This window comes from Perognathus longimembris, chromosome 23, assembly GCF_023159225.1.
Source record: "Perognathus longimembris pacificus isolate PPM17 chromosome 23, ASM2315922v1, whole genome shotgun sequence".
Lineage (NCBI taxonomy): Eukaryota > Metazoa > Chordata > Mammalia > Rodentia > Heteromyidae > Perognathus > Perognathus longimembris.
In genome coordinates this window covers 15,496,614-15,514,174 of record NC_063183.1, presented here as the reverse complement: position 1 = coordinate 15,514,174, position 17,561 = coordinate 15,496,614, and the positions used below count along the sequence as shown (strand labels likewise).

Below are 17,561 nucleotides of genomic sequence, written 5' to 3'. Positions count from 1 at the left end.
TTAAAGATAGAAATCTCATGGTTAATTAAAGATAGAAATATCATGGACTTACCTGTCCAGGCTGGCTTTGAATCACAAACCTCAGCTCTCAGCCTTCTGAATAGCTAGGATTACAGGCTTGAGCCACCTGCTCCTGGCTAAAGGGCTATTTTCTAGAGTGGGACATCTATTTAGCAAGTTCAGTTGGAAATAAGTACCGAAACAAAATCTCTAAACTGCAACTTCAACTTAGTATCCAGCAACTGGACTATTTTTCAAGGCCTTTTCTCTCACTAAAGGGTATTCTATAAGACTGTTATTGCCAGTTAAATACAAAAAAAAAAAAGTGTGAAGTGGAGCTAGGGCTCAAGTGGTAGAGAACTAGCCTTGAGCAAAAAAGTTCAGAGACAGTGCCAGTCCTGAGTTCAAGCTCCAGGACTAGCAGTCACAGACTTATGAAGGCACACACAAGCATGCACGTGCACACACAGATACACACACACACACACAGATTAGGAAAAGAAAACAAATTCACACTTTTAACACTTCCCTTTTCCAATCTGCTCTTCTCTTCCCCACCGTCATTCCCCACCTCACCCCCGTACCACTCTGCCCCATATCTTCTACTCTGGATTCTACAGTAATAAAAGCATAGGGGTTGTCTGTGGAATTATACCTTTGACTTCTGGATTCTTCCATCCTGTCTTCAGTGCTGGGTGAATGGAGAGGCCCAATGTGGAACTTCAGAATAAGAAGTCAGGCAGGCCATTGGCTTTTATCCCAGTGCTGGCCTGAGCAACCTTGGTCTACTGCCCAGGGGCCTGGCTCTTAGGGCTGATGCTGTGGGACTTAGAGGAACTTTTACCCACCTTGCTCTCCACCCCAGGCAATTAACACAAAAGGCTGACGTGGCCAGAAAGCAGGAAAGTTGTGTCCCAGAAGAACCAACATGGTCTTTCATTGAACTTTATTAGCATGCATTCATTGATCAGGGATTTTTATGTACAGTGTATCTCTGTAACCTTACCCCTCTATGACTCTCATTTATTCCACTCCTGAAACAGTTTCAACAGGCTTCATTGTTCTGTTCTCACACCTGCAAATCAACTACTTACAGTATAGTCATCCCCATTCACCCCTTCCATGATACCCCTGACCCAGATCCCAACAGAGCCTGCTTTGCTTTCCTGTCTTCCCTCTATGTGGGGGGGGGGGGTTGCTTCTGGGTGTGTATTTATTACAACAGGGATTTTTACTATGGTATTCCAGACATGTGTAAAAGAATCATCTGTATTATTTTGTATTCCTCCTGCCCTGGCTTCTATCTTTCCTTTTACCTCGTCTCTTCTCATTATCCTACATAGTTTCATACTTAGTTAGAATCATGTGCTTTATATGTGCATATACATATCTATGTAGATATGGATAGTATATTTATGTGTGTACATGTTTCCCAAATTGTATGTCTTTTTGGCCTTGTGTTCACATACAAGTGAAAACAGACAACATTTGGTTCTTTGAGCTTTGCACAGTGGAGAACTACTAAGCAGCTGCCCCCAGGTTATAATAGGAAGCTATGTTGCTGCCTGCAGTGGTTCCCAATTCAGTGGGACTGTCAACAACAGCGTTCTGGAAGTCCTATAGCAAATGAGCCTCCAGTGTGGCCATTTTCATAGAGAGTGTCAGCTGTTGATCAAAAGCTCTTTCTTTGGCCAGGTGCCAGTGGCTGATGCCTGAAATCCTAGCTAATCAAGCAGTTGAGATCTGAGGATCATGGTTCAAAGCCAGCCCAGGAGGGAAAGGTTCTGAGACTCTTTTTTTTTTTTTTTTTTTTTGGCCAGTCCTGGGCCTTGGACTCAGGGCCTGAGCACTGTCCCTGGCTTCTTCCCGCTCAAGGCTAGCACTCTGCCACTTGAGCCACAGCGCCGCTTCTGGCCATTTTTCTGTATATGTGGTGCTGGGGAATCGAACCTAGGGCCTCGTGTATCCGAGGCAGGCACTCTTGCCACTAGGCTATATCCCCAGCCCTCTGAGACTCTTTATCTGCAATAAACCACCCAAAAACTAAAGCAGAATTGTGGCTCAAATGGTAGAATGCCAGCCTTGAGCAAGAAAGCTCGGGGACAGAACCCAGGTCCTGAGTTCAAGCCACATGACTATCCAAAAAAAAAAAAAAGTTACTTCAAACTGTTAAGGCTTTGTTGTCTGAAACAGCTCAGCTACTTCAAGAAACTCCAATGCAGACAAGGATGCTCAGAGGAAACTTGAGTGCCCGGTAGTATTAGCTTGACGCCAGCTGAGGAGTTCCAGAGTGTCAATAAAGAGACTAGAAACTATGAAGTGTTGCAGAAGTGGTGAGTAGATGAGGCAAGGTGGGTGGCTGAGACTCCAGAGGTGAGAGGCAGTGAAGGACTGAGATTGCTGGGGAGCTGCCAGCCCTGCAGTTGGGAGGTTCCACCGGCAAGCCACTGAGGCCCTGGAGCCGCTAAGACTGAGTGATCCTGACACTGGACTTTTGGAGCATTAACACTAGCTCCTGACTGCTGGACCACTGGCATGTAAGGCTCAATACAGTAAGTTTTTGGCTTTGACAGTGCAGCTGATATAGAAGGATGAGGGAATATCTCTACCCTGGGTTGTGAGATGTTTGACTATTTGAGCATATTGAGCGATGAAGTTATTGTAAGCTACTTACCAAATGTTTCTTTTTTTATCTTTAGTCGTGAACCTTGAATTCACTTTCTGGACAATGTCTGTGAGCCTTATTTTGCTTAAACATAGCACTCTACCAGTTAAGCCACGGTGCCACTTCTGGCATATTCTGAGGAGTTCATTAGAGATAAGAATCTTAAGGGGCTGGGAATATGGCCTAGTGGCAAGAGCACTTGCCTCCTACATATGAAGCTCTCGGTTCGATTCCCCAGCACCACATATATGGAAAACGGCCAGAAGGGGCGCTGTGGCTCAGGTGGCAGAGTGCTAGCCTTGAGCAGGAAGAAGCCAGGGACAGTGCTCAGGCCCTGATCCAAGGCCCAGGACTGGCCAAAAAAAAAAAAGAATCTTAAGGTGCTGGAGGCTCAGGCCTGTAATCCTAGCTACTCAGGAAACTGCTATCTGAGAACTGTATTTGAAGCCAGCTCAGGCAGAAAAGTCTATGAGACTATCTCCAACAAACTACTCAGGAAAACCTGCAAGTGGCTGGTGGTTCAAGTGGTAGTGCACAAGCCTTGAGTTCAAAAGAAGCTAAAGGACGGCACCTAGGCAGAGTTCAAGCACCAGGATGAGAAAAAACAAAAAAAGTTTTACATACTTTACTGCCTGGGCTGATATTGAACTGCAATCCATAGATCCCAGCCTCCTGAGTAGCTAGGGTTACAGGCATGAGTCAGAAGGGCCCAGCCTGTAATTGCCTTCCATTGGCCTTGTCTGCCTTCTTTCCCACTGGTACCCACCCTTCAACATAACTTATTTTACTCTTTTTTATTTTTTCATGTTCGAGACCAGCACATGAACTTGGTACCTGAAACTGTCCTCCCAACATGTTTTACTTGTGATTTTTTTGTGTATATTAATTTTACAAGGAGAAAGAGAACAATAGAAGAGGTTTATTTGTCTAAATTATAATGTCCATTTGTAAAATACCTAATAACTTTCCTACCACTTTCAACAAATCATTTGTATCCAAGTAATACTTGCCATAGTTAATCATTTATCAAAACATACGTTGGCTGAGAATAGGGCTTAGTGCTTGCCCAGCATGTATGAAGCCCTGGGTTTTATTCCTCAATAGCTCATAAACAAAATAGGCTAGATGTGGCTGTGACTCAAGTGATAAAGTGCTAGCCTTGAGCAAAAAGAAGCTCAGGGACAGTGCTCAGGCCCTAAGTTCAAAGCCCAGGACTGGCAAAAAAAAAAAGAAAAAAAATGCATAACCCATCAAGAGGTCTTTGTCACTGCCTTCTGTTTATGATCTTTTATGAATCCCAAATTGATTTGTGTGTGCGCACGTGTGTGTGAATGTGTGTAGGTGTGATTGCAGGCAAGTTCTAGGGATTGAATTCAAGGCCAGGGTACTATCCTTAATCTACCTTTTTTCTCTCAACTCTGGTACTCTACCACTTGAACCACTGCTCCACTTCCCACTTTTTGTTGGTTAACTGTGCAATAAGAGTTTCACGGACTTTCTTGCCCAGGCTGGCTTTGAACCACCAACCTCAGCTCTTAGCCTTGTGAGTAGCCAGGATGACAGGCATCAGCACCATCATGGCCAGGCTCCCAAAATGACATATTAACCTACTACCCAAAAACTTGTTCTGTACTAGTGTGCCTGTGCTCTAAGATTGTTTTTTAAGATAAATGTACTTTCTGCGTGTTCATTGAACATAGGGAGATTATTCTTCAGTTGTTTTGTTGTTGTTGATTGTTTGTTTTCTGTGCTGGTACTAGGGCTTGAATTTATGAGTGGGCAATGTCCCTGATCTTTTGTGCTTGACAATAGTGCTCTTTTACTTGAGTACAGCTCCACCTTGGCTTTTTGTGGTTAATTGGTGATAAGACTCCCATAAACATTCCCGCCTGGGCTGATTTCAAACCATGATCTTTGGATCTGGGCATCCTGAGTAGCTAGGATTACAGATGTGAACCACTGGTCCCAGGCTGTGATTTAAGAAAAACAACAATCCATCTCCAAGCCATTCTTCTCAGCCATCATGTGTGCCAACTTCTTCCCTAACTCCTATGTTATTCCTCCTCAAATGGTTAGAGCCTTGTAATCTTATTAGGAAGGTTGGCCATAGACCTCTTCAGCAAGTGTTTCGTGAAAACTGGTTGTTTGGCTGTATTTTTGAGGCAACTTTTCTCCTTGCTGCCATTAAGGCCAAGACTAAGGTGTGATAACAGAGCACAGTGACCCACATTAGAGGTCCTGCTTATTGATGATGCCCATCTTCTGGTATTGGCTGAATGCTCTGGCCACATATCACTTGTAGGTTGCCACTGAGGTTACTGCCCATTGGAAGAAGTGGTTCCCCATTGAGTATCTTACAGGGGCATTCATTTTTTTGTCCCCTTTATATTAGTTATATTTATATATTCCCCAGTTGTTTTGTTTTTGTTTTTTAGCCAGTTTTGGGGCTTATACTCAGGGCCTGAGCACTGTCCCTGGCTTCTTTTTGCTCAAGGCTAGCACTCTGCCACTTGAGCCTCAGTGCCACTTCTGGCCTTTTCTATATATGTGGTGCTGAGAAATCGAACCTGGGGCTTCATCCATGCTAGGCAAACACTACCACTAAGCTACATTCCTAGCCCATTGATCAAAATCTTAAACTGTTATCTACTAGAAAAATGATGAAATCCTGTAGGGAGCCTTGAAAGAGTTATCTGATGGTCTGTCTCCTGCTGTCAATTCCAGGTGAATGTGAAATGGTCCTCTGTGGGGAATGGGATAGTGAGGAAAGCTTTGTCAAGATTCATAACAACAGGGTAAGTTCCCACCAAATGTAGAAATGTGAGTGGCTTTCTGCAGGGTCCTATGACTTCCCCAGCATCAAGTTCTGTTCTGTCTGTGATCCAAACATGGGTCCCCTCCCATGGAGTGGGGCTAATCCAGCTGAATACTAGAGAGTGCCTGCTTTGATCATGTTCATTCCACAGTTAGCTAGGTTATAATCAGAGAAGTTAGGGAATAAAAAGAAATTAGTCTTCCCAAAAGGAAGATGTAAAATTTTTATTAACAGGTGACACAGTCTTGTTTCCCCGCCACCCCTCGGTCCTTCAGCTTGAACTCTGGGTCTGGGTACTGTCTCTTAGCTTCTTTTACTAAAGGCTAGCAATGTACCATTTGAGCCACAGCACTATTTCCAGCTTTTTCTGTTTATGTTGTAACAAGGAATTGAATACAACCCTTCATGCATGCTAGCAAGCACTCTCCCAAAGCCACATTCCCAGCCCAGATACATTTATATGCAGAAAATTCCAAAGCATTCATGGACATAATTAGAGTTAGCAACCGAAACCAGCAAATTTGTAGGATATAATATCGATATAGAAAAACGGGCATTTTTTTATATACTGACAATGAGAAATCTGACAAGCAAACTAGGGAAACCATTCCACTAATCATTAATAAGATTTGAAAATCAATTTGACTGTGGAATTTCAATACTTGTACACTGGTAACTATAAAACATTGCTGAAACAAAGTAAAGAATTCCAAAATAAATAGACATCCATGTTCATTTGTTGTAATAGTTAGTATTGTTAAAAAGAAATGTACCGGGCTGGGGATATGGCCTAGTGGCAAGAGTGCCTGCCTCGGATACACGAGGCCCTAGGTTCGATTCCCCAGCACCACATATACAGAAAACCGCCAGAAGCGGTGCTGTGGCTCAAGCGGCAGAGTGCTAGCCTTGAGCGGGAAGAAGCCAGGGACAGTGCTCAGGCCCTGAGTCCAAGGCCCAGGACTGGCAAAAAAAAAAAAAAAGAAATGTATCCACTACCTTTCATATCAAACTGTAACCTCTCTGTACATCACTTTGACAATAAATAAGTAATTACTGAAATAGAATAAAGAAGTTGAAATATAAAAAAAGAGTATTGTTGAAATGATAATAGGACCTAAAATGTCCTATACATTCCAGGTAATCCCCATCAAAATTCCAAGAAGGGCAGAGACATGGTTCAAGTAGGACAGCACTTTGCTAATAAATGCAGGGCCCTGAGTTCACGTTCCATTATCAGCCTCCCTTCCCCAGAAAAATGCCACAAACCTCTTTTGTAGAAATGGAAAAGCTGGCTGGCCTGGTGCCAGTGGCTCTTGCCTATAATCCACATCTCTCAGGAGGCTTAGGTCTGAGGATCACAATTCAAAGCCAGCCTGAAGAGGCAAGTCCATGAGAATCTTACTTCTAATTCAGTACCAAAAGAGCCAAAAGTAAAGCTGTAGCTCAAGTGGTAGAGTGCCACCCTTGATCAAAAAAAACCTAGGGTCAGAGCCCAGGTCTTGAGTTCAAACCCCAGCCCAGTACCAAAAGAAAGAGAAGGAGAAGGAGAAGAAGAAGAAGAAGAAGAAGAAGAAGAAGAAGAAGAAGAAGAAGAAGAAGAAGAAGAAGAAGAAGAAGAAGAAGAAGAAGGAGAAGAAGAAGATCTTAAAATTTCTACGGAATAGCAATAGATGGAAAATATATATCCACTTTTGCTTTGCTTTCTTTTGATCAAGCTCCTCGGGGAACACAAATGTGTAGTTGTGTGAATGTACACATTCCTTCTGTAATGTCAGGTTAGACAGAAGGGAACTTTGGATATAGACCTATAGTAGAGAGTAGTCAAGGTGGCAGAGAGAGATGGATGGAATGCATGGAAGGGCTGTAGTATTAACAACAGACAGAGGTAGGCAATAATAGTGAGTGGATAAGATATAAAGAGGAATTGTTACAGAATTCATAGGAAGCTCATATATGACTTGATTTCATGGAATCATAGTAACTATATAAAAAGGGAAATTTAGGGGCTGGGACTATGGCCTAGTGGCAAGAGTGCTTGCCACTATAAATTAAGCCCTGGGTTCAATTCCTCAGTACCACGTACATAGAAAAGGCCAGAAGAGGTGCTGTGGCTCAAGTGGTAGAGAGCCTTGGGCAAAAAGGAGCCAGGGAAAGTGTTCAGGCCCTGAGTCCAAGCGCCAGGACTGGCAAAAAAAAAAAAAAAAAAAAAGAAAAAAAAGAAAAAAAAGTGAAATTTACATATTTGGAAAATTCCAAAACCCTGTAGAACTACAACCTATAATTAATTCCATGTGGACAATAGAGACAGAATCAGAATGATGATTCTATGTTAACAATACCCTCAGATCATTGGACCACCTATCTGCTGGCTCTCACTCTCTCTCTCCCTTTTAATACTTTTTCCAGTCCTAGGGCTTGAACTCAGGACCTGAACACTGTCCTTAGCTTCTTTTTGCCCAAAGCTACCACTCTACCACTTGAGCCCCAACACTACTTTCAGCTTTTTCCATTTATATGGGACTGAGGAATCAAACCCATGCCTTCACCCATGCTAGGCAAGCACTCTGCCACTAAGCCACCTTCGCAGCCCCTATCGTTCCTCTTAACCTGAAGTCTATAGTAAGATTTCTGTAAATAAATATAGAATGGTTTGAATAACACTAGCTATCTCCCAACAGATCAGAACTATCATGAACAAGCCTTGCTCTTACCATTGTTGGTACTACACTTATCTGGCCACAGAAATTGAGAAAATGGAGGGAGAGATAATGAGGCAAGGAATCAGAAAGGAGTCACTTCTTCTCTCAGCCAGATTCTCTTCCTCTCCCCAGCAGCCTTCTCAGTGCTCCCTTCACCTCCTTGTTTCGTAAGGTGTAGATGAGAGGATTTACCATGGGGGCAAGCACACCGTAGAAGAGGGTAATGAATTTGCCCTGATCCTGGCTGCTGCTCTTAGCTGGAAGCAGATAAACATAGATGGCTGAGCCATAGAAGAGGAACACGACCATCAAATGGGAGAGGCATGTATTGAAGGCTTTCCACTGTCCCTCTGCAGAGCGGATCTTCAGCACTGCCCGGGCAATGAAGCAGTAGGAGATGAGGATGGTGCTCAGTGGGACGACTGTGAAGAAGGTACAGACACCATTGAGCACAGCTTCATTGAGTCTTGTGTCTCCACAGGCCAGTTTCATCATAGCAGGCACCTCACACAGAAAGCCATTCACCCTCCGATGTCCACAAAATGGAAGCTGTAGAGTGAGTGTTGACTGTGTCACAGAGTTGCCCAAGCCTCCCAACCAGCAAAAGGCAGCCAGAAGCCAGCACAGCCAAGGACTCATGATTGTCAGATAGTGCAGAGGCCGACAGATTGCCACATAGCGGTCAAATGACATCACCAAAAGCAGGATGCCCTCAGTAGCCCCCAACCAAAGGAACACATAGAGTTGTGTCACACAGCCACCATAGGTGATGGTCTTGTCTGGCCCCCATAAATTGATCAGCATTTGGGGGACTGAGCTGGTGGTAAAGGCAAGGTCTACGGAGGAGAGGTTACTGAGGAAGAAGTACATGGGTGTGTGGAGTCGAGCATCAAGGCCGGACAGCAGGATGATGGTTGAGTTCCCCATGAGAGTCAGCAAGTAAGAGGAGAGGATGACTATGAAAAAGATCTTCTCCAGCTGGGGGTGGTCAGATATACCCAGCAGAATGAAGCTCTCTGAGGAGCCATTGCTGCCCCCTTCCATGTCTGGTTGCCTTTTGTCAGTTGAAGCCTCTCTTCAGGGGAAACTTTGGGGAAGCAAGGGAAGAAGCTCCTGGAGGCTCTGTGTCAGAAAATGGCTAAGGGCTATGTAAGAATTCTTTCTCTTTCTTTGTTGTGCTAATCCTGGAGATTGAAGTTTTTATTATGAGGTTGGCATCTTAATCCACTCAGGAGTAAAGGAAGAACATTACTTTGACTTTTGTTTTAGGTCAGCAGTGAAATCATTCTGTTTAGTCAGGGATGTTGAGGATGTGGGAGGATCCTCCTCTTCTTACCTCTGTTTAATCCCTTAGGAAGAGGTGATTGCTTATTCGTTTCTTGTAAGACATGAGAACATTGATGAATTAAGACACCAACTTCATAATCAGTTCATCTTTCTGCTCTAAATCATTCCTAACATCTATTTTACCATCTCCTGCTAATCACGTGTCTAACACTTCAAATCCCTTCCAGGTTAAGAAACAGGGCTTGTTCCCTGTCCCTCCTGCGTTGTTCAGCTCACGGGTGTGAGGATTTGTCGCAGCTCAGCAGGGTTAAGATTCCCTTCAGTACTGCTTTTGATCCATTTAGCACTGTTTTAGCTCAAGAAAAAGCAGACAAAATGGAAAAGCAAGGGCTATTTAATTTTTTTTCTTTTTGTTTGTCATAGGACTTGAACTCGTGGCCTGGGCACTGTCCCTAAGCTTTTTAACTCAAGACTAGTCCCCTGCGACTTTGAGCCACAGTGCATCTTCCAATTTTTGGTGATTAATTGGAGATAGAAATCTCATGGACAGGGCTGGGAATGTGCCCTAACAACAAAGTGCTTGCCTCTTATACATGAAGTGCTTGGTTCGATTCCTCAGCACCACATATATAGAAAAAAGTCAGAAGTGGAGCAGTGGCTTAAATGGCAGAGTGCTAACCTTGAGCAAAAAGAAGCCAGGGACAGTGCTCAGCCTCTGAGTTCAAGCCAGAGCCTGGAAAACAAAGCAAAAAGCAACGCTCATGGACAGTGTTGGGAATGTGGTTGTCAGTAGAGTGATTGCTTAGCATGCATGAAGCTGAAACCCTGGATTCAATTCCGCAGTATCAGGTAAGCAGTATAGGACAGAAATCCTGCTGCAGCTCAAGTGGTAGAGTGCTAAACGTGAGCAAATGTAGCTCAGGGACAGTGCCCAGGCCCTGAGTTCAAGCTCCATGACTGACATTAAAAAAGAAAAAAAGAGAGAAGAAAAGAAACAAATGTCTCATGAACTTTCCAGCCTGGGCTAGCTCTGAATCACCATGCTCAGATCTCAGCCTCCTGAGTAGCTAGGATTACAGGATTGAGCCAGCAGGGCTTGGATACAAGGGCTATTTTCTGGAGTGGAATATCTGCTTAGCAAGTACAGGAGGAAATAAATACCAAACCAAAGCTTCTGAATTGCAATTTCATGTTAGTATGCAGCAAGTGGGCTGTTTTTCAAGGCCTTTTCTCTCTCTAATGGGTACTCTATTAGACTATCTCCAATGAACCACCAAAAAAGCCAGAAGTGGAGCCATGGCTCAAGTAGTAGAGTGCTGGCCTTGTGAAACAAAGCTCAGGAACAGTGCCCAGGCCCTGAGTTTAAGCTCCTGGGCTAGCAAGTACAGACGTTGGCAGGCACACACACACACACACACACACACACACACACACACACACACACACACAGAGTTTAGGAAAAGAAAAAAATCATGAATTTAACACTCCCCTTTTGCCATCTGCTCTCCTCTCCCTTGCCCTGATTCCATCCACCCCTTCCCCACCGTCCCCGCACCTCTCTGCCTCCATATCTTCTACTCTGGATTCTACAGTAATAAAAGCATAGGAGTTGTCTGTGGAATTATACCTTTGACTTCTGGATTCCTCCATCCTGTCTTCAGTGCTGGGTGGATGGAGAGGGCCAATGTGGAACTTCAGAATAAGAAGTCAGGCAGGCCATTGGCTTTTATCCTGGTGCTGGCCTGAGCAGCCTTGGTCTACTGCCCAGGGGCCTGGCTCTTGGGGTTGGTGCTGTGGGACTTAGAGGGACTCTTAGCCACCTTCTCTCCACCCCCAGGCAATTAACACAAAAGGCTCATGTGGCCAGAAAGCAGGAAAGTTGTGTCCCAGAAGAACCAACATGGTCTTTCATTGAACTTTGTTTATTAGCATGCATTCGTTGATCAGGGATTTTTATTGTGACATTTCCCATGTACAGTTTATCTCTGTAACCTCACCCCTCTATGACTCTCATTTATTCCACTCCTGAAACAGTTTCAACAGGCTTCATTGTTCTGTTCTCACACCTGCAAATCAACTACTTACAGTATAGTCATCCCCATTCACCCCTTCCATGATACCCCTGACCCAGATCCCAACAGAGCCTGCTTTGCTTTCCTGTCTTCCCTCTATGTAGGGGGGGGGTTGCTTCTGGGTGTGTATTTATTACAACAGGGATTTTTACTATGGTATTCCAGACATGTGTAAAAGAATCATCTGTATTATTTTGTATTCCTCCTGCCCTGGCTTCTATCTTTCCTTTTACCTCGTCTCTTCTCATTATCCTACATAGTTTCATACTTAGTTAGAATCATGTGCTTTATATGTGCATATACATATCTATGTAGATATGGATAGTATATTTATGTGTGGACATGTCTCCCAAATTGTATGTCTTTTTGGCCTTGTGTTCACATACAAGTGAAAACAGACAACATTTGGTTCTTTGAGCTTTGCACAGTGGAGAACTACTAAGCAGCTGCCCCCAGGTTAAAGGAAGCTATGTTGCTGCCTGCAGTGGTTCCCAATTCAGTGAGACTGTCAACAACAGCGTTCTGGAAGTCCTATAGCAAATGAGCCTCCAGTGTGGCCATTTTTGTAGAGAGTGTCAGCTGTTGATCAAAAGCTCTTTCTTTGGCCAGGTGCCAGTGGCTGATGCCTGAAATCCTAGCTACTCAGGCACGTGAGATCTGAGGATCATGGTTCAAAGCCAGCCCAGGAGGGAAAGGCTCTGAGTCTCTTTATCTGCAATAAACCACCCAAAAACTAAAGCAGAGTTGTGGCTCAAATGGTAGAGTAAGTCCCAAATTGATTTGTGTGTGTGCGCACGTGTGTTCATGTGTGTGGTTGTATGTGAAGGCAAGTTCTGGGGATTGAATATAGGGCCTGGGTACTATCCTTAATCTGTGGTTTTTCTTTCAAATCTGGTACTCTGCGTCTCAAGCCACTGCTTCACTTCCAACTTTTTGGTGGTGGTTTTATAAGAGTTTCACGGACTTTCTTGCTCAGGCTGGCTTTGAACCATCAATCTCAGCTCTTAGCCTTGTGAGTAGCCAGGATGACAGGCATCAGCACCATCATGGCCAGGCTCCCAAAATGACATATTAACCTACTACCCAAAAACTTGTTCTGTACTAGTGTGCCTGTGCTCTAAGATTGTTTTTTAAGATAAATGTACTTTCTGCGTGTTGATTCACTCATTGAACATAGGGAGATTATTCTTCAGTTGTTTTGTTGTTGTTGATTGTTTGTTTTCTGTGCTGGTCCTAGGGCTTGAATTTATGAGTGGGCAATGTCCCTGATCTTTTGTGCTTGACAATAGTGCTCTTTTACTTGAGTACAGCTTCACCTTGGCTTTTTGTGGTTAATTGGTGATAAGACTCCCATAAACATTCCCGCCTGGGCTGATTTCAAACCATGATCTTTGGATCTGGGCATCCTGAGTAGCTAGGATTACAGATGTGAGCCACTGGTCCCAGGCTGTGATTTAAGAAAAACAACAATCCTAAATGTATCCAATGCCTAACGTATGAAACTGTAACCTCTCTGTACATCAGTTTGATAATAAAAATTTGAAAAAAAAAGAAAAAGAAAAACAACAATCCATCTCCAAGCCATTCTTCTCAGCCATCATGTGTGCCAACTTCTTCCCTAACTCCTATGTTATTCCTCCTCAAATGGTTAGAGCCTTGTAATCTTATTAGGAAGGTTGGCCATAGACCTCTTCAGCAAGTGTTTCCTGAGAACTAGGTGTTTGGCTGTACTTCTGAGGCAACTTTTCTCCTTGCTGCCATTAAGGCCGAGACTAAGGTGTGAAAACAGAGCACAGTGACCCACATTAGAGGTCCTGCTTATTGATGATGCCCATCTTCTGGTATTGGCTGAATGCTCTGGCACATATCACTTGTAGGTTGCCACTGAGGTTACTGCCCATTGGAAGAAGTGGTTCCCCATTGAGTATCTTACAGGGGCATTCATTTTTTTGTCCCCTTTATATTAGTTATATTTATATATTCCCCAGTTGTTTTGTTTTTGTTTTTTAGCCAGTTTTGGGGCTTATACTCAGGGCCTGAGCACTGTCTCTGGCTTCTTTTTGCTCAAGGCTAGCACTCTGCCACTTGAGCCACAGTGCCACTAATGGTCTTTTCTATATATGTGGTGCTGAGGAATCGAACCTAGAGCTTCATGTATATGAGGCAATCACTCTTTCTACTAGACCATATTCCCAGCCCTCCCCAGATGTTTTTAAGTCAATTTTTTTTGCCAGTTCTGGAGCTTGAGGTCAGGGCCTGGGCATTGTTACTAAGCTTCTTTTTGCTCAATGCTAGTGCTTGATTACTTGAGCCATAGTGTCCCACCTGGCTTTTTCTGTTTATGTATGTTCAAGAATCCAACCCAGGGCTTCATGCATACTAGGCAAACACTACCACTAAGCCACATTCCTAGCCCATTAATCAAAATCTCAAATGTTATCAACTAGAAAATGGTGAAATCCTCTGGGGAGCCTTGAAAGAGTAATCTGATGGTCTCTTGCTGTCAATTCCAGGTGAATGTGAAATGGTCCTCTGTGGGGAATGGGGTAGTGAGGAAAGCTTTGTCAAGATTCATAACAACAGGGTAAGTTCCCACCAAACATAGAAATGTGAGTGGCTTTCTGCAGGGTCCTATGATTTCCCCAGCATCAAGTTCTGTTTTGCCTGTGATCCAAACATAGGTCCCCTCCCATGGAGTGGGCTAATCCAGCTGAATACTAGAGAGTGCCTGCTTTGATCATGTTCATTCTACAGTTAGCTAGGTTATAATCAGAGAAGTTAGGGAATAAAAAGAAATTAGTAATCCCAAAAGGAAGATGTAAAATCTTTATTAACAGGTGACACAGCCTTGTTTTTTTTTTCCTGGTCTTTCAGCTTGTACTCTGGGTCTGGGTACTGTCTCTGAGCTTCTTTTACTAAAGGCTAGCAATGTACCATTTGAGCCACAGCACTACTTCCAGCCTTTTCTGTTTATGTGGTAACAAGGAATTGAATACAACTCTTCATGCATGCTAGGAAGCACTCTCCCAAAACCACATTCCCAGCCCAGACACAATCTTATATGCAGAAAATTCTAATGCATTCATGGACATAATTAGAGTTAGCAACTGAATCCAGCAAAGGTGCAAGATATGTCAACACAGAAAAACGGGCATGTTTTGTTATGCTGTCAATGAGCAATCTGAAAAGCAAACTAGGGAAATGATTCCACTTATCATTGAAAAGAATTTAGGAGTTGAAAATAAATTTGGTTATGGATTTCATTACTTGTACACTGGTAACTATAAAACAGAGCTGAAACAAAGTAAAGAAGTAAAAAATGAATAGACATCCATGTTCATTTGTTGAAAGAGTTAGTATTGTTACGATGACAATAGGACCTAAAATGATTTGTACATTCTAGGTAATCCCCAAGAAAATACCAACAAAGGCCAAGACATGGCTCCAGTAGGACAGCACTTTGCTAGTAAATACTGGGCCCTGAGTTCACGCTCCATTATCAGCCTCCCTTCCCCAGAAAAATGCCACAACCTCTTTTGTAGAAATGGAAAAGCTAGCCGGCCTGGTGCCAGTGGCTCTTGCCTGTAATCCTCATCTTTCAGGAGGCTGAGGTCTGAGGATCTCAATTCAAAGCCAGCCTGAGCAGGCAAGTCCATGAGAATCTTACGTCCAATTCAGCACCAAAAAAGCTAGAAGTAAAGCTGTACCTCAATTGGTAGAGAAAAGAAGCTTAGGGTCAGAGCCCAGGACTTGAGTTCAAACCCAAGCACAATACCAAAAAAGGAATAAAAAAGCAAGCCCTAAAATTCATATGGAATTGCAATAGATGGCAAATATATCCACTTTTACTTTGCTTTCTTTTGATTAAGCTCCTTGGGGAACACAAATGTGCATTTGCATGAATGTACACATTTCTTTTGTAATGTCAGGTTAGACAGAAGGGAACTTTGGCTATAAACCTATAGTAGAAGGTTTTCAAGCAGCAGAGAGAGATGGGTGGAATGCGGTGAACAATAATAGTGAGTGGATAAGATATAAAGAGGAATTGTTAAAGAATTCATAGGATGCTCATATATGACTTGATTTCATGGAATCATACTATTTAAAAAGTGAAACTTACACATTTGGAAAATTCCAAAACCCTGTACAACCGATAATTAATTACATGTGGACAATAAAGACAGAATCAGTATAACAAATCTGTTAACAATACCCTCAGATCACTGGACCACCTATCTGCTGGCTCTCTGTCTCTTCCTTTTAATACTTTTCACAGTCCTAGGGCTTGAACTCAGGACCTGAGTACTGTCCTTAGCTTCTTTTTGCCCAAAGCTACCACTCTACCACTTGAGCCCCAACACTACTTTCAGCTTTTTCCATTTATATGGGACTGAGGAATCAAACCCATGCCTTCACGCATGCTAGGCAAGCACTCTGCCACTAAGCCACCTTTGCAGCCCCTATCGTTCCTCTTAACCTGAAGTCTATAGTAAGATTTCTGTAAATAAATATAGAATGGATTGAATAACACTAGCTATCTCCCAACAGTTCAGAACTGTCCCAACTGTTCATAAGAAGCCTTGGTCTTACCATGGTTGGTATTACACTGTTCATCTGGCCAGAGAAATTGAGAAAATGAAGGGAGAGATAATGAGGCAAGAAAACAGAAAGGAGTCACTTCTTCTCTCAGCCAGATTCTCTTCCTCTCCCCAGCAGCCTTCTCAGTGCTCCCTTCACCTCCTTGTTTCGTAAGGTGTAGATGAGAGGATTTACCATGGGGGTAATCACAGTGTAGAAGAGGGAAATGAATTTGCCCTGATCCTGGCTGCTGCTCTTAGCTGGAAGCAGATAACCATAGATGGCTGAGCCATAGAAAAGGAACACAACCATCAAATGGGAGAGGCATGTATTGAAGGCTTTCCACTGTCCCTCTGCAGAGCGGATCTTCAGCACTGCCCGAGCAATGAAGCAGTAGGAGATGAGGATGATGCTCAGTGGGACGGCTGTGAAGAAGGTACAGACACCATTGAGCACAGCCTCATTGAGTCTTGTGTCTCCACAGGCCAGTTTGATCATGGCAGGCACCTCACACAGAAAGCCATCCACCTTCCGATGCCCACAAAATGGAAGCTGTAGAGTGAGTGTTGACTGTGTCACAGAGTTGCCCAAGCCTCCCAACCAGCAAAAGGCAGCCAGAAGCCAGCACAACCAAGGACTCATGATTGTCAGATAATGCAGAGGCCGACAGATTGCCACATAGCGGTCAAATGACATCACCACGAGCAGGATGCACTCAGTAGCCCCCAACCAAAGGAACACATAGAGTTGTATCACACAGCCACCATAGGTGATGGTCTTGTCTGGCCCCCATAAATTGATCAGCATTTGGGGGACTGAGCTGGTGGTAAAGGCAAGGTCTACGGAGGAGAGGTTACTGAGGAAGAAGTACATGGGTGTGTGGAGTCGAGCATCAAGGCGGGACAGCAGGATGATGGTTGAGTTCCCCATGAGAGTCAGCAAGTAAGAGGAGAGGATGACTATGAAAAAGATCTTCTCCAGCCGGGGGTGGTCAGATATACCCAGCAGAATGAAGCTCTCTGAGGAGCCATTGCTGCCCCCTTCCATGTCTGGTTGCCTTTTGTCAGTTGAAGCCTCTCTTCAGGGGAAACTTTGGGGAAGCAAGGGAAGAAGCTCCTGGAGGCTCTGTGTCAGAAAATGGCTAAGGGCTGTGTGAGAATTCTTTCTCTTTCTTTGTTGTGCTGATCCTGGAGATTGAAGTTTTTATTATGAGGTTGGCATCTTAATCCACTCAGGAGTAAAGGAAGAACATTACTTTGACTTTTGTTTTAGGTCAGCAGTGAAATCATGCTGTTGAGTCAGGGATGTTGAGGATGTGGGAGGATCCTCCTCTTCTTACCTCTGTTTAATCCCTTAGGAAGAGGTGATTGCTTATTCGTTTCTTGTAAGACATGAGAGCATTGATGAATTAAGATACCAACTTCATAATCAGTTCATCTTTCTGC

At 43.7% G+C, this 17,561-nt stretch overlaps 3 protein-coding genes across 6 annotated transcripts in view; 1 reads left to right on the top strand and 2 right to left on the bottom strand.

Moving 5' to 3' along the window:
* Znf75a (zinc finger protein 75a) overlaps positions 1 to 17,561 on the top strand; it is a 63,474-nt gene that overhangs the window by 32,675 nt on the left and 13,238 nt on the right. For 2 of the 4 annotated variants that reach the window (XM_048331725.1, XM_048331723.1), the window contains one exon: positions 5,390 to 5,460. In XM_048331725.1, the coding sequence (XP_048187682.1) occupies positions 5,390 to 5,460 (71 nt within the window). Of the gene's footprint in view, positions 1 to 2,193; positions 2,766 to 5,389; positions 5,461 to 17,561 lie in introns of those variants that run through there. The other 2 variants (XM_048331724.1, XM_048331726.1) reach the window with 2 other exon arrangements.
* LOC125340298 (olfactory receptor 15-like) lies at positions 7,977 to 9,415 on the bottom strand. The gene has a single exon (XM_048331743.1). The coding sequence runs from the start codon at positions 9,221 to 9,223 to the stop codon at positions 8,285 to 8,287; it is 939 nt and encodes a 312-aa protein (XP_048187700.1). The 5' UTR covers positions 9,224 to 9,415; the 3' UTR covers positions 7,977 to 8,284.
* Positions 16,172 to 17,201, bottom strand: LOC125340297 (olfactory receptor 15). The gene has a single exon (XM_048331742.1). It carries the CDS (start codon positions 17,161 to 17,163, stop codon positions 16,225 to 16,227), a length of 939 nt encoding a protein of 312 aa, XP_048187699.1. The 5' UTR covers positions 17,164 to 17,201; the 3' UTR covers positions 16,172 to 16,224.

Coding starts and splice junctions, on each gene's coding strand:
- LOC125340298 (XM_048331743.1), bottom strand. CDS start 9,223: ATGGAAGGGGGCAGCAATGGCTCCTCAGAGAGCTTCATTCTGCTGGGT.
- LOC125340297 (XM_048331742.1), bottom strand. CDS start 17,163: ATGGAAGGGGGCAGCAATGGCTCCTCAGAGAGCTTCATTCTGCTGGGT.